At 54.4% G+C, this 16,165-nt stretch overlaps 2 protein-coding genes across 4 annotated transcripts; one reads left to right on the plus strand and one right to left on the minus strand.

Annotated features, from left to right (window-relative positions):
• Nucleotides 1-265: 265 nt before the first annotated feature.
• ABHD8 (abhydrolase domain containing 8) lies at nt 266-12,371 on the minus strand. The gene is made up of 5 exons (XM_055239319.2): nt 12,151-12,371; nt 9,763-10,531; nt 3,143-3,313; nt 2,756-2,972; nt 266-972 (listed from the first exon to the last, which is right to left on the minus strand). Exons 2-5 carry the CDS (start codon nt 10,521-10,523, stop codon nt 802-804), a joined length of 1,320 nt encoding a protein of 439 aa, XP_055095294.1. The 5' UTR covers nt 10,524-10,531; nt 12,151-12,371; the 3' UTR covers nt 266-801.
• On the plus strand, nt 11,774-15,706 carry MRPL34 (mitochondrial ribosomal protein L34). Of its 3 annotated transcripts, none has more exons than XM_063616493.1 (3): nt 11,774-11,842; nt 14,689-14,815; nt 15,024-15,706. In XM_063616493.1, exons 2-3 carry the CDS (start codon nt 14,751-14,753, stop codon nt 15,235-15,237), a joined length of 279 nt encoding a protein of 92 aa, XP_063472563.1. In that variant the 5' UTR covers nt 11,774-11,842; nt 14,689-14,750; the 3' UTR covers nt 15,238-15,706. The 3 variants fall into 3 exon arrangements, with proteins under 3 accessions (XP_063472563.1, XP_055095323.1, XP_055095324.1); XM_055239348.2 differs by lacking the exon at nt 11,774-11,842 and adding an exon at nt 14,433-14,540; XM_055239349.2 differs by lacking the exon at nt 11,774-11,842 and having other exon boundaries at nt 14,574-14,791; nt 15,100-15,706.
• The last annotated feature ends 459 nt before the right edge of the window (nt 15,707-16,165 follow it).

A 16,165-nucleotide genomic window follows, 5' to 3' on the forward strand; every position in this document is an offset into this window, starting at 1 on the left:
GTGCTGATTACAGGCGTGAGCCACCACGTCCGGCCGGGCTCACCTTTTGATAAGTTGCCTCCTGCCCTGGGGGATACCGTCCAAGGAGCCTCAGCCTTCTGAGGTGCGAGGGGAAATTCAGGAAGCTAACGTGGACCCCGGACATTGTCGAAGTCGATCTTGAGCGCGAGGCACCAGCCTGAGCCCAGTCTGCAGACGGGAAAACTAAGGCTCCAGGCGGTGAACACCCTGCCCTGTGGTGGTCGCCCAGCACAGGTCCGGAGACTCCGATTGTCACTTCTGTTTATTGAGTTACAAGTTGAGATGTGCAGGATCGGTGGCGCCAGCCCCCCCATCCCTCCCCCCTTGGGCAAAAATAGCTCCCAGCGCCGAGGAATGGTGGGTAGGGAGGGTCTCGGGTAACGGGATGGGGCCCCGACGGTCCCTGTGGGGCTCGTGGGTCCCAGGATCAAGCGCGGCTGACACGGAAGACAGAGAGCGGGGTGGGGGGGCCTGCCTTGGCCGTGGTGTTGGGGGGAAGGTGAGGGAGAGCTTCTGTACAAGGCCATCTTCCGCGAGGGTCCCGGCTGCGGCCCCGAAACGCCGATGGGCCTCGCGGGACGGAAGCAGAGAGCGGAGTGTCCGCTGGGCTCCCTCGGATGCCACGCCCCGCCCAGGCAGCCTGGGGGCGTCTCCCTGACCTGGCCCCGCCCACCGGAGCGAACGGCCCGCCCAGGTGGTCTGCGCTGCAGACCTGGCGCAGGCTACGGCCTCCTCCTTCTGCGGCTGTGCTCACCAAGCGATGCCCCGCCGGCCCAGCGGCTACTTCTTGTCTTCTGGAGGCGCCGGCAGTGGCTCGGGCAGAGCCTTGGGCGAGGGCTCGGGCTCCCACAGCAGGAATTCGTGGAGCAGCGTGTTGACCGTCTCGGGGCATTCCAGCATCACCATGTGGCTGCCCTCGTCGATGAGCTTCAGGAATGCCAGGAGCAGGATCTGCAGAAGACGCTGGGCTCAAGGTAGGCGGGGGCAGGAGGGTGGAACGAGAGGCCAGGCTTCCCTGGGACTCCGCCATCCACATATGGCCCGCAGCATCCAAAAGTCCCTCCTCCCATCTACCCTGCATCTCTCCACTTCCACTCAAGGGGGAGCTGGAGGATGGCCTGTAGCCCTGCTGGAGCCCAACTAGTATTCAGGCATCCAGCATTTATTAAGTGTCTACAGTATGCCCGGAGAAGGATTTTCTTTTTTTTCTTTTTTTTTTTTTCTTTTTTTTGGGGGGGAGACGGAGTCTTGCTCTGTCACCCAGGCTGGAGTGCAGTGGCGCAATCTCGGCTCACTCCAACCTCCGCCTCCCGGGTTCAAGCGATTCTCCTGCCTCAGCCTCCCAAGTAGCTGTGATTACAGGCACGCGCCACCACACCCGGCTAATTTTTGTATTTTTAGTAGAGACGGGGTTTCGCCATGTTGGTCAGGCTGATCTCCAACTCCTGACCTCAGGTGATCTGCCCGCCTCGGTCTCCCAAAGTGCTGGTATTACAGGCGTGAGCCACCGCGCCTGGCCTGGAGGAGGATTTTGTCAACTTCGACTCTACCAACATTAGGAGCTGGATCATTCTTTGCTGGGGGGGGGGGGGCGGGGCGGGAAAGGGGCGGGTAGCTGGGGTGGGGGCTGCTATCCTGTGCATTTGTAGGGTGTTGAGCAGCATCCCTGGCCTCCACCCACCAGATGCCGGTAGTACCCCCTCCCCCTCAGTCGTGACACCTAAAAATGTCTCCATGCATTTCCACGTGTTCCTTGGGGGCAGAATCCTCCTTAGTTAAGAACCACCAGTCTAGAGCTATACTTTAATGGTTTTTGGTTTTTTTTTTTTTTTTTTAGAAACGGGGTCTTGCTCTGTCGCCCAGGCTGGAGTGCAGTGGTGCGAGCATGGCTCACCACAGCCTTGAACTCCTGGGTTCAAGCGATCCGCCCCACTCAGCCTCCCAAGTTGCAACGATTATCGGCGTGAACCACCTCGCCGGGCTAGTATCCAGGGCTATTGTAAGTGCTAAGGATCCCCAGACCCTTTCTAATCTGAACTCGCTAAATAGAGTTTCTTTTTTTTTTCTTTTTCTTTTTTCTTTTTTCGAGACGGAGTCTCGCTGTCGCCCAGGCTGGAGTGCAGTGGCGCGATGTCGGCTCACTGCAGGCTCCGCCCCCCGGGGTTCACGCCATTCTCCTGCCTCAGCCTCCCAAGTAGCTGGGACTACAGGCGCCTGCCACCACGCCCGGCTAATTTTTTGTATTTTTAGTACAGACGGAGTTTCACTGTGTTAGCCTGGATGGTCTCGATCTCCTGACCTCGTGATCCGCCCGCTTCGGCCTCCCAAAGTGCTGGGATTACAGGCGTAAGCCACTGCGCCCGGCCTAGAGTTTGTAATCTAAAGATCCCCTGGTGCCCGTCTCCTATAATTATATAGGTCACCGGTCTCTTATACAAATCCTCCACTGTGAGGAGAGCCTTCTTACAGCGGCGGGGACAGTGCATAATTGCTAACACCTGTCCAGGGCAGCCCTGCTTTCTAGATTCTACTTTTGATGCTAGACCTAATGCTCCTGTTTGCCTGGGGTCAGAACAAGATACAGCATCTAGAGACCACGCCCACCCAGCAGCCACGCCCCCTCCGGAAGAAAGCACGCCCACCAAGCGCTACCACGCCCCCCGCAGAGGCCACGCCCCTCCCGGGCTGCACCCTGGGGATTTGTAGCTGTGGCGCCCCAGGTGCCCGCCTCTACCTCGGCCATGCGCTGGTCTTCCTCCACGGGCACAAACTTATCGTGCATGCCGTGGACAAGCAGGACAGGCACGGTGAGCTCGGCGTGGTAGACCTCGTCGCCCTCGGGCCAGTACTGGCCGCTCATCATGGCCCGGAGTACGAAGGATGACACGTTGAAAGCGTTGCCCTCCTTTAACAGCTGCTTCTCCTTGGCTCCTTGGCGGGCGAAGCCGGCCCTGGTGGTGGTGGAGGCGCTGCTAGAACCCCTTATGCCAGCCCGGCTGCCGCAGGGTGCCCCCGATGCCAGCCCTAGTCCCAGCGGTACGGTTCCCCCTCCCATCCAACTCGAGCAGATGCCTGGGTTCGCCAGGGCCAGGATCACGGTCTTTGGGGTGGGGGCACTCACTTGAGGAAGCTCCAGGCCAGGCAGGGCGACAAGCAGTGCAGGACGCAGGTGGGCATATTGAAGATTGAGCAGAAGCTGGGCTCCAGCGCCGTAGGGCCCCCGCCATTGATCATGATCACCTTGTGCACTAGGTCTGGGTACTCATGTGCCAGGAATGTGCAGAAAGAGACACTGCCCGGAACGGGTGGGGTGATGGGAGGATTGAAGGGAGGCGATCAGCAGGATACAAACAGTGACCATTTTGTTTTGTTTTGTTTTTGTTTTTGTTTGAGACAGAGTTTTACTCTGCCGCCCAGGCTGGAGTGCAGTGGCTCGATCTTAGCTCACTGCAACCTCTGCCTCCCAGGTTCAAGCGATTCTCCTGCCTCAGTCTCCCGAATAGCTGGGATTGCAGGGGCACACCACCACACCCAGGTAATTTTTGTATTTTTAGTAGAGATGGGGTTTCACCATGTTGGTGGGGCTGGTCTCGAATTCCTGACCTCAAGTGATCCATCCGCCTTGGCCTCCCAAAGTGCTGGGATTACAGGCATGAGCCACTGCGTCCGGCCTGATTTGGTTTTGTTTTTGAGACAGAGTCTCACTCTGTCGCCCAGGTTGGAGTACAGTGATGCAATCTCAGCTCACTGCAACCTCTGCCTCCTGGTTTCAACTGATTCTCCTGCCTCAGCCTCCCGAGTAGCTGGGAGTACAGGCATGCACCACCACACCTGGCTAATTTTTGTATTTTTTTAGTAGACACAGGGTTTCAGCATATTGCTCAGGCTGGTCGAGAACTCCTGACCTCAAGTGATCCACCCACCTTGGCTTCCCAAAGTGTTGGGATTACAGGCATGAGCCACTGGGACTGGCCTGTTTTGTTTTTGAGACAAGGTTTTGCTGTCGCCTAGGCTGGAGTGGTGCAGTGGCGTAATTATAGCTCCCTGTAGCCTTGACTTCCTGGGCTCAAGAGATCCTCCCACCTCAGCCTTCTGAATAGCTGGGACTACAGGCATGTGCCACCATGCTCAGCTAATTAAAAAAAATTTTTTTTTATAAAGACAGGGTCTCGTTATGTTGCCCAGGCTGGTCTTGAACTCCTGGGCTCAAGTGATCCTCTGGCCTTAGCCTCCCAAAATGCTGGGATTACAGGCGTGAGCTGTGACACCTGGCCTGGTGAGGGGGTTCATGTCCTCCCCTTACCCAGAAGGCAGGTCCTTGGAAGCCAAGATTCTTCCCCTGGGGTCCATGGATACCTGAAGGGGTGAGGGATGGGTGCGGCCTCTCAAATACTGTGAAAGTGTGAGATTGAGTGTTGAGGATGGAACTTATTTTGAAGAGAGAATCTGGATCCAGAAGTTTCACCAGACTTTTAATTTTTAAAAATTTTTGTAGAGATTGGGGTCTCACTATGTTGCCCAGGCTGGTCTTGAACTCCTGGGCTCAAGTGATCCTTCCAAAGTGTTGAGATTATAGATATGAGCCACTGTGCCCGGCCCTCATCAGATTCTTCAAGCCACCATGACCCAAAAGCAGTAAGAATTACTCATCAGCAAGTGTTAGGCAAACAATCTGATTAAACAAATGCTTCCAGCTGCCCTGGGTAGGTCACTGTTTCCTACTGTCCCTTCCCTTTCAGGATGTTCTGCCACCTGCCTCTGGGCATGACATATCTGTCTTCCTTATACAAGATGGAAGGGTACCACCTGAGGAGCCCCCAAAGCTCAGCTCCTCATTCCTACAAAAGCAGGGGTCAGCAAACTATGTACGGCCTGTGGGCTAGTGATTTGCTTTTGTAAATACAGTTTACACTTTTGGAGATTTGAAAAATTTTTCCTAAATAAGGTTTTTTTTTTGTTGTTGTTGTTTTTGAGATGGAGTCCTGCTCTGTCGCCCAGGCTGGAGCACAGTGGCACGATCTCAGCTCACTGCAACCTCCGCCTCCCAAGTGCAAACGATTCTCCTGCCTCAGCCTCCCGAGTAGCTGGGATTACAGGCACCCGCCACTATGCCCGGCTAATTTTTGTATTTTTAGTAGAGATGGGGTTTCACCGTGTTAGTCAGGCTGGTCTCGAACTCCCAACCTCAGGTGATCTGCCCACCTCGGCCTCCCAAAGTGCTAGGATTAGAGGCGTGAGCCACCGTGCTTGGCCAAAAAATGTTTCCTAAATAAAGCTTTATCAGAAGTTCCAACAGTGACTGTATGGCCTGCAAACCTAAAATATTCGCTATCTGACCCTTTAAGGAAATGTTTGCCAGCCCCTGCTGTAATGAGGAAAGGATACAGACAGGAGTCAGGCAGACCTGATTGTGTCAGGGACTTCCTGTATGCCTTTGGGCGGGTTGCTTCACCTCTCTGAGCTTCAGCCTCCACATTCTTGAAGTTGTAAATGTGCTGACCTCATAGCACTGTTATGGGGTCATGGGAACTATTGTAGGTGGGTTTTTTTTTTTTTTTTTTTTTTTTTCTCAAGACAGAGTCTTGCCCTGTCACTCAGGCTGGAGTGCAATGGTGCGATCTCGGCTCACTGCAACCTCCACCTCATGGGTTCGAATGATTATCCTTCCTCAGCCTCCCAAGTAGCTGGGATTACAGGTGCCTGCCACCACACCCAGCTAATTTTTGTATTTTTTTTTTTTTTTTTTTTTGAGACAGAGTCTCGCTCTGTCGCCCAGGCTGGAGTGCAGTGGCGCAATCTCGGCTCACTGCAAGCTCTGCCTCCCGGGTTCACGCTATTCTCCTGCCTCAGCCTCTCCGAGTAGCTGGGACTATAGGCGCCCGCCACCACGCCCGGCTAATTTTTTTGTATTTTTAGTAGAGACGGGGTTTCACTGTGGTCTCGATCTCCTGACCTCGTGATCCGCCCGCCTCGGCCTCCCAAAGTGCTAGGATTACAAGCGTGAGCCACTGCGCCCGGCCTGTATTTTTAGTAGAGACGGGGTTTCACCATTTTGGCCAGGCTGGTCTTGAACTCCTGACCTTGTGATCCCCCTGCCTCGGCCTCCCAAAGTGCTGGGATTACAGGTGTGAGCCACTGTGCCCAGCAGGTGGGTGCTCATTTAATTAGAGGAATCATTTCTCATAAACATCAACTTTTGAGTATGTTATATAAAGAAATACAAACAAATAAGAGCTGTTACCTCTCAGTCTAGATTCCTTTCTTTTAGATACTTATGTAACTTCTTTGTTTTCTTTTCTTTTTTTTTACTTTTTAATTTTTTGTAGAGATGAGATCTTGCTTATGTTGCCCAGGTTGGTCTTGAACTCCTCAGCTATAGCAGTCCTCCCTCCTCAGCCTCCCAAAGTGTTGGGATTATAGGTGTAAGCCACCACACCTGGCCACTTATTTATTTTTCTTTTTTTTCTTTTTTTTTTTTTTGAGACAGAGTCTCACTCTGTCACCCAGGCTGGAGTGCAGTGGCACAATCTTGGCTCACTGCAAGCTCCACCTCCTGGGTTCACGCCATTCTCCTGCCTCAGCCTCCTGAGTAGCTGGGATTACAGGCGCCTGCCACCATGCCTGGCTAATTTTTTTTTTGTATTTCTTAATAGAGATTTTTAATCTCTTTTTAATCTTTTAATAGCTAATTTTTTGTCTTTTAAGTACAGACAGGGTTTCACTGTGTTAGCCAGGATGGTCTTGATCTCCTGACCTCGTGATCTGCCTGCCTTGGCCTCCCAAATTGCTGGGATTACAGGTGTGAGCCACCATGCCCAGCCTCTTTTTCTTGTCTAATTGCATAGGCTAGAATCTCTAAAACAGTGGTGCTCAACTTGCCTGGCTGTTCCAATCTTGCCTTTCTTCCTGGATAAAGGAGAGAATGAGGACACTTGGTAGTGGTAAAGCCCTGGGGACCAAGCCTTCCATGGAAGGGTTCTTGGTAAGTTTTAGGTTGTATTACCTGCCCTTTAAGCAGGAGTGAATTACAGTAACCCATGCCTTTGTAAATGCCTTGAATTTACAGGATTCCAATGAGCCCTTCCTGAATGCACAGTGTTCTCCAGGGCAGTTGATTTTTGAACTTAGTCTAAGGCAGTGGTTCTCAGCCAGGGGTAATTCTGCCCACCAGGGCATGTTTGGCAACTACTGAAGACATTTTTGACTGTCATGATCAACACTAGATTGTGTAGTTGCATCAAGTGGGCAGAAGCAAAGGATTCTGCTAAACATCCTACAGCCCCTCACAGAAAAAAAAATAACCGGGCCAAAAACGTTAGTGCTGGGATTGAACAACACTGCTTTTTTTTTTTTTTTTGGCAGAGTCTCACTCTGTTGCTCAGCTTACTGCAACCTCTGCCTCCCAGGTTCAAGTGATTCTCCTGCCTCACACTCCCGAGTAGCTGGGATTACAGGCACATGCCATCATGCCTGGCTAATTTTTTGTACTTTTAGTAGAGACAGGGTTTCACCATGTTGGCCAAGTTGGTGTTGAACTCCTGACCTCAAGTGATCTGCCTGCTTTGGCTTCCTAAAGTGCTAGGATTACAGGCGTGAGACACTGCACCTGGCCTGACAAACACTGCTTTAGAACAATGTGAAATAATATCAGTGATGACGGAAATCCCTGTCTGATTACATATGTTAATGGGAGTTTTCAGCCTGCTATAGTGGCTCATGCCTGTTACCCCACCACATCGGGAGGCCAAGGAGGGAGGATGGCTTGAGCCCAGGAGTTCAAGACCAGCCTGGGCAACATAATGAGACCCCTCATCTCTATATAATTTTTTTTAAACTTGAGAATTGGCCTGGTGCGTTGGCTCACGCCTGTAATCCCAGCACTTTGGGAGGCCGAGGAGGGCGAATCACGAGGTCGGGAGATCAAGACCATCCTGGCTAACACGGTGAAACCCTGTCTGTACTTAAAAGACAAAAAATTAGCTGGGCGTAGTGGCGGGTGCCTGTAGTCCCAGCTAATCGGGAGGCTGAGGCAGGAGAATGGCATGAACCTGGGAGGTGGAGCTTGCAGTGAGCCGGGATCACGCCACTGCACTCCAGCCTGGGGGACAGAGTGAGACTCCGTCTCAAAAAAAAAAAAAAAAAAAAAAAAAAAAATTGGCCGGGCGCGGTGGCTCAAGCCTGTAATCCCAGCACTTTGGGAGGCCGAGGCGGGCGGATCACGAGGTCAGGAGATCGAGACCATCCTGGCTAACACGGTGAAACCCCGTCTCTACTAAAAATACAAAAAATTAGCCGGGCGTGTTGGCGGGCGCCTGTAGTCCCAGCTACTCAGGAGGCTGAGGCAGGAGAATGGCGTGAACCCGGGAGGCAGAGCTTGCAGTGAGCCGAGATTGCGCCACTGCACTCCAGCCTGGGGGACAGAGCAAGACTCCGTCTCAAAAAAAAAAAAAAAAAACAAACAAACAACAAAAAAAATTAAGGCTGAGCACAATGACTCACACCTGTAGACCCAGCACTTTGGGAGGCTGAGGTGCGAGGATCACTTGAGCCCAGGAGTTAAAGAACATCTTGGGCGACATAGTGAAATGCCATCTCTATTTAAAAGAAAAAAAAAGTTTAAAAAATGTAAAAATTAAATTGAAAAATGGGATTTTTTTCAAGGAAAAAAATTAGGATTTTTGTTTGCTATGTTTTGTTTTAAGAGATAAGGTTTTGCCATGTTGTCCAAGCTCATCTCCAATGATCCATCCACAAAGTGCTGGGATTACAAGTGTGCACCACTATACCTGGTGGCCCCTTTTTTTTTTTTTTTTGTGATGGAGTCTCCTTCTGTTGCTCAGGCTGGAGTGCAGTGGCGCAATATGATCTTGGCTCACTGCAAGCTCCGTCTCGTGTGTTCACGCCATTCTCCTGCCTCAGCCTCCCCAGTAGCTGGGACTATAGGTGCCTACCACCACACCTGGCTAATTTTTTGTATTTTTAGTAGAGACAGGGTTTCACCGTGTTAGCCAGGATGGTCTCGATCTTCTGACCTCGTGATCCGCCCGCCTCGGCCTCCCAAAGTGCTGGGATTACAGACGTGAGCCACTGCGCCCGGACTTTTTTTTTTCTTTTTTAAGGAGAGACAGGGTCTTGCCATGTTGCCCAGGCTGGAGTGCACAGTTCACTGCAGCCTGGACCTCCCAGACTCAAGCAATCTCCCACCTCAGCCCTTAAGCAGGTGGAACTATATGCGTGCACCTCCTCACCTAGCTAATTTTTGTATTTTTTGTAGAGCTAGGGGGTCTCCCTATGTTGCCCAGGCTGGTCTCGAACTCCTTGCCTCAAGATATCCTCCCGCCTTGGCCCCCGAAAGCACTGGGATTACAGGTGTCAGCGGCATCTTGGAGTCTCCCTCTGTCGCCCAGGCTGGAGTGCAGTGGCACAATCTCGGCTCACTGCAACCTCCACCTCCTCGGTTCAAGTGATTCTCCTGTCTCAGCCTCCCGAGTAGCTGGGACTACAGGCGCATGCCACCACGTCTGGCTAATTTTTGTATTTTTGGTAGAGACGGGGTTTCACCACCTTGGCCAGACTGTTCCTGAACTCCCAACCTCAGGTGATCCGCCTGCCTCGGCCTCCCAAAGTGCTGGGATTACAGGCGTGAGCCACGGGGCTCAGCCAAAAACTCAGTATTTTGTGACTGTCAGTCCCTGCTGATCCCATCCCTCACCCCCACCCCACATGCCAGGGTTCACTTACCCGTAGGAATGGCCAATGAGCACGTTTCGCTTCTTGGCATAGCGCTTGAAGATTGCTCGCATGTCCTCAGCCAGCGCATAGAAGGTGTAGGCTGCGGCCACCTGGGGCGCAGAGCTGGCCCCGTGGCCGGCCAGGTCAGGAGCCACCACCTCATAGCCTAGGCGCACAAAGAAGTCCAGCTGCTCCTTCCAGATGGCCAGGGAACCGCCGACACCATGGATGAAAAAGAGCACCACGTCGGCCTGGGCGCCTTTGCAGCTAGTGATGCGCTTCTCACAGTCAATATGGATGGTCCTCTTGGGGCGCCTGGCTCGCCGCCGCCGCCCACCACTGCCACTGCCGCTGCCGCTGCCTGCGCTGCCGGGGGCCGAGCGGCCATCGCTGCCCGCCGGATCTGCCAGCTCCACCTCCAGGGCGGCCGGCGGCTCCCCAGAGCCATTCTGCCCGTGCAGGAGGTCGGCTCGAGGGGCTCGGCCCAGGTTTTCCACCAGCAACCGCCCATTGCGGTACACGGTGATCCGGCGCTGACAGCGAACCAAGCCGGAGAGGTCCCCCTGGGCTGCATCCGAGGATGCGGATGATGGTGGAGGTGGGGCAGCGGCCGGGGCGGGTCCTGCATGCTTCACCCGCAGCACGCGGCCGGGCTTGACCTCTACAAAGGTGTAGCCATCGCTGGACTCGACGCTCTCCAGTGGCCCCACGGCGTTGGGGGGCGTGCCCAGCAGGCAACAGAAGATACCTTCGGTCACCCCGGTCAGCATGGTGTGTCCTGTGAGTGGGGACAGCAGCCAGTTCAGGTGCTGTCTCAATGAAAAACCTCCACCGAGCAGCAGGCACTCCCTGAGCCTTGGGAGAACCGTTTTAGACTCCCGTTTGGGGAGCGCCAGATCAAGTGAGCCACAGCACTGAGATTTTTTTGTTTGTGTGTGTGTGTGTGTGTGTGTGTGTGTGTGTGTTTTTGAGACAGTCTCGCTTTGTCATCCAGGCTGGAGTGCAGTGGCAGGATTTCGGCTTACTGCAACCCCCCCCTTCTGGGTTCAAACGATTCTCCCGCCTCAGCCTCCTGAGTAGCTGGGATTACAGGCAGGCACCACTATGTCTAGCTAATTTTTGTATTTTTTGTAGAGATGGGGTTTCACCATGTTGGCCAGGCTGGTCTTGAACTCCTGACCTCACATTTTCCTCCTGTTTCGGCCTCCCAAAGTGCTGGGATTACAGGTGTGAGCCACTGTGCACTGACATGTTTTGTCTGGGCAGTGCCTTTGTAGTAGTCACCCTCCTGGGCCACCCTAGTCTATCCTCAGAGAGAAAGACTTGGCTATGGCTTACCCCACAGGGTGTCCACAGGGAAGGTCGTGGGGTCTTGTGGGGGGACGTTCCTGGAGAAGAGGACATTGTGGCAAATGTGGACCAGCCGGAAGACACCCCCTCCCCCCAGCTGGAGTTTATACCATTTATGGCCTCCTAACTCATTCATTCAGGTATATACTAACTCATTCATTCAAGTATACACTAACTCATTCATTCAGGTATACACTAACTCACTAACTCATCCAGGTATGCACTCACTAACTCACATATCCCCAGGGCCTCCTAAGGCATCTAAAATGTGCAAATCTTTGGTGAGCCCCCAGTGAGGCTCCTGGCTCTGAATTTGACTCCTGAAAGGTGAGGCCCTAGGAGAGGGGGATGGGGACTGAGCCACAGAAAGCCTTGCTCAGCTCCCCTAGACCGGGGTGAGCCGGGGTCTGTTTCATAGAGGGCCAAGCTGAGGCCCAGACACTCTGAGAGGAAGCTAGACTCTGAACTTCCTCCTTGGCACCCTGGATTCTGGGGATCTGCTATACAAGTCCCCGGAGGTGGAGAAGAGGATGGGAGAGGCAAGGCCCTGGCTGGGGGCCTCCAAGCCTCCATCCCACTCCTTGGGCCACCCCCGCCCCCGTGTCCATGGCAACCACAGGCGGTTACATAACCTAAGGGGGGATACCCGAGCAGTGCACCCCCATTGTCTAGGTGTCTAGGGCCTGGAGATGGGGCCAACTGCCTGCCTGCCCCCTACCCCAGGTTGGGCGCCGCTAAGGTAACGCACGCCTGAGACTGAGCCCGCAGTGGCCCCAGACATACTGGAGGGGAAGTAGGCCATGCCCCCCACCTCGAGTGGGGCCCTAATCCCGGATTGCGGAGGGCAACGCACAGGCGCCACCCCAGCCCCGCTTCCCCGCCCCTGGCCCCCGCCTTCCAGGTGTTCGTCATCCCTGCAATGGGGTCGAGCCCACTGGGGCTCCGTGGCTTCCTAGGAGCCCAAACGCGGGGTTGGTGGACACCACTCCTCCGAAGTGGAGGCCCCGGGGCTTCGATATCTCTTTTTGGGGCCCGCTCCCCGCTCACCTCATCGAGGGCCGCGGGGCCCGGGTCGGGGCGGAGGGGTCCCAGGCGGAGAAGCCAGCGTCCGCCTGCTGGCACCGTTTACATGGTGGCGCGGGGTCGGGCCGGGTGCGTCTACACGGGCGGGCACCTGCCCCTGGCGGTCAGCCCAGGGGCATCCCGCGGCCGCCGAAACAGCCGGCCCTTTAAGTTCCTCCCCCGAGTGGGCGGAGCCACGTGCCGACGGGCGGGCACTTCGGCCTATCGCAGCTGCGGACTGACCTGGCCTAGTTAGGAGCCCAATCAGAGGCGGCAATTCTGTAGTGGAGGCGGGCTCTGGGAGCAACAGCCCCGCCCCTTTTGGGGGTTCACCGAGGTTGGGGGAAGGATAGGGCCTGGCTCAAGGCGGAGAAAGCGGTTGCAGTCTAGGGTCTGCGGGACGCCTGGGAGTGTGCGGCCGGGGCCCTCTCTCTGCAAATGGGTCTCCCAAGCCTCTGCCCCCCAGCCCCTGCCTCCCAATTGCCCTGTTCCTCTCCAAACGAGGCCCCCATACTCTTCTCTCTGTATTGACCTTTCCGTTCTAGAAGCAGAGACTCCAAGATCTTTTTCCAATCTCCGGTGGGGAAACTGAGGCTCATAAAGGGCACAAGAGCATAAATCAAGCAAGCAGCAAAGCTGGGACTTGAACCCAAGGCTGTGTGATTCCAAGCCCTGGGAACCATTATTTGCTAACCTCCCTCACCCCTGCCCCCCCTTTTTTTTTTGGTAGGGACGAGGCCTCGATATGTTGCCCAGACTGGTCTCGAACTCTGGGCATCAAGCAATCCTCTCGCCTACGGCCTCCCAAAGGGCTGAGATCACTGGCGTGAGCCATCGTGACAGGCTTCTCTAAAGCTTTCAAGGAAAGTCTTGGAGCTGTGGGTAATTAGAGAGTTTGAATTTCATAATCAGCTGATTTAACCTATGGCTGCCATGGTTCTGAGGAGGGCTGATAGCAAGAGGCAGGCATCCCAGCTCTGTGGTACCGGCGGGGCCATGGTAGGCCCTCAGGAGAGCTCAGGTCTCAAATCCAGCCTCTGCCCTTTGCTGATGTGTGACCTTGGGCAAGTTACTTCACTTTCCGGAGCCTCTGTTTATTTCTCTATGAAATTAATCCTCTCATAAGTTTCCTACGCAGGTAAAGCACTCATCATAGTGTCATGCATATAACAAATGCTCCATATATTATGGGCATTATTATAGTGGTGATGTTTTGCTAAACGATGCTACAGGTAGGATGGGCTTCGGAGGACGAGGGGTTAAATGCTCCTTGCTGCTTGGCCACTCTCATCCCCTGGAATTTGCTGCCAGAGCTGGATTCCGTCCAGGCACCTAGTCTTGCCCACTAAGGGCACTTCTGGGAGACTATCCAGTTTATTCATTTAGCAAACACCTCTCTGTATGAACCCCAAGCTGGCACTTGTAGGGATACAGCCCCAGGCCCCTGGCCCTTGAGGAGCCCTTGAACTTGGGGGCTCCTTGACTCCTTTTTTTTTTTTGAGAAAGGCTCTCACTCCGTTGCCCAGGCTGGAGTGCATTGGCGCTGTCCTTGCTCACTACAGCCCGGATCTCCTGGGTTCAGGGAATCCTCCCACCTCACCTTCGAGTACTTGAGACTATAGGTGTTTGCTACCATGTCCCCAGGCTGGTCTCAAACTCCTGGCCCCAAGGGATCCTCCCTCTTCAGCCTCCCAAAATGCTGGAATTACAGGCACGAGCCACACCTCACTCAGCCCTTGGAGGCGAGGAAAGGATTTTTAAAGGGCGGATAGGGGAACACCAGGCAGAGAGGAGGGTGTGGCTGAAATGTAAGATGGTGTGTGTAGAGGGTGTTGCATGCCTGATGGAAGGGCTGAGCAGGTTTTACCTGGGGAAATGGGGAGCCAAGGATAGTGTGTGAGTAGGGGAGGGGTTCAGATCTGAGTATCAGAAAATTTTTCTTCCTTTTTTTTTTTGGTTCTAACAACAGAGGAAAATTCTTCTAGGGCCTGAAATGGGGGCAAGATTGCCAAACACAAACTTGCAATCCATGAGTTTACAGATTGAGAAAGCCCAGAGAGGCGCAGGGACCACCCCAAGGACACCCAGCGAGCTTGAACTCAGGCCTCCTCAGCTTCCTGCCAAGAGGCGGAGACTTGGCTGCAGCCAGGACAAGCTGCCAGCCAGCTGTGTGCCATCTGCCCAGCTCCCGCTGGGGGTGGGAAGACCAACCAGCCGCTTCCTGCAGCTGACACCAGCTGCGCCCGGCCACCGCGGGGCACCCTCTGCCGGTCAACAGCAGAGATAACTACAGCTCAGCTCCCAGCTGACCGCGGGAGATAATGCCTTGTGCGCACGCGCGTGCTGAGAAGGCGCCATTCGCCGGCTACCTGTTGGTTTGTATGAAGAACAACCCTGTGCCCCGCGGATGTAGACTGGCGCGCCTCTGTTGCGCAGGCGCAGAACTACAACTTCAGGGTTTTCCCCAACGGCCTGTTTTTGCACGTTAGGAGAAACTACATTTCCCATAATCCTTTGTTCCAGGGCTGAGGCGCCTCTGGGCTCCGGAATCGCCCGCGGCCGTGACTGCGGGACACACTGCGGACATGGCTGTCTTGACTGGATCCCTGTTGGGCCCCACGAGTAGGTCGGCAGCGTTGCTGGGTGGCAGGTAAGTCCTCAGGGGGACCCTTCCCCAAATCTGGGAATAAGGGCGGCTTCGGAGGCTGGCGCCACTGTTCACTGCACGCGTGACCTGCCCGTGCCTTGCGCATTTTGCAGCCAGGCTCTGTCTCCAGGAGCCGAGGCTCAGAGAAGTTGAGCGCCGAGGTCACCCAGGGCCCCGTCTGACCTTTCTCGCCGTCCCTCTACCCACGCAGGTGGCTCCAGCCCCGGGCCTGGCTGGGGTTCCCGGACGCCTGGGGCCTCCCCACCCCCCAGCAGGCCCGGGGCAAGGCTCGCGGGAACGAGTATCAGCCGAGCAACATCAAACGCAAGAACAAGCACGGCTGGGTCCGGCGTCTGAGCACGCCCGCCGGCGTCCAGGTCATCCTTCGCCGAATGCTCAAGGGCCGTAAGTCGCTGAGCCATTGAGGATCGCGACGCAGTCGGCAGGACCCCCATGGAAGCATCGCCCTCGCTTCGGACCTTGCCTGGCGCTATTTTTGCAGGGAGCTGGGGAGCAGGAACGCCTCGGACCTGAGTGCTCTCCATATTGTGGGGTTGAAGTCTGGATGGGAGCTTGCCAAGTCCCTTTTTAGGCTTTTGAATTAGGAAGCATTTCGAACCTGCGCAACAGATCAAAGAACAGTACAACGAACATCCGTGTACCCAGTACACAGCCCTGACTACCGATTACCTACAACCCGTCCCTGCGCCATCCTGAGTTCTTCTGAAGCTGATCTCAGGCATCGGATTATTTCTTCTGTAAATATTTCAGAATGTATCTCTCCAAGATGAGAGCTCATTAAAAGATAATTACAAAGCTTATTACGTCCAAAAGAATTATCAATAATTTTGAAATATTATTAAACGTGTAATAAATGTTCAAAGTTCCACTTGCCTTATATGTGTCATAACTTTTTTTTTTTTTTTTTTTTGAGACAGAGTTTCCCTTTTGTTGCCCAAGTTGGAGTGCAATGGGGCGATCTCGGCTCATTAAAACCTCCGCCTTGTGCGTTCAAGCGATTCTCCTGCCTCAGCCTCCCGAGTAGCTGGGATTACAGGCATGTGCCACCATGCCCGGCTAATTTTGTATTTTTAGTAGAGAGGGGTTTCTCCATGTTGGTCAGGGTGGTCTCAAACTCCCGACCTCAGGTGATCCACCTGCCTTGGCCTCTCAAAAAGTGCTGGGATTACAGGCGTGAGCCACTGCGCCTGGCCTAATTTTTGTGTTTTTAGTAGAGACAGGATTTCAGCATGTGGACCAGGTTGGTCTCAAACTCCTGACCTCAGGTAATGATCCACCCGCCTCAGCCTCCCAAAGTGCTGGGATTACAGGCGTGAGCCACCGTGCCTGCCT

This window comes from Symphalangus syndactylus, chromosome 13, assembly GCF_028878055.3.
Source record: "Symphalangus syndactylus isolate Jambi chromosome 13, NHGRI_mSymSyn1-v2.1_pri, whole genome shotgun sequence".
In the NCBI taxonomy this organism is placed as follows: Eukaryota; Metazoa; Chordata; class Mammalia; order Primates; family Hylobatidae; genus Symphalangus; species Symphalangus syndactylus.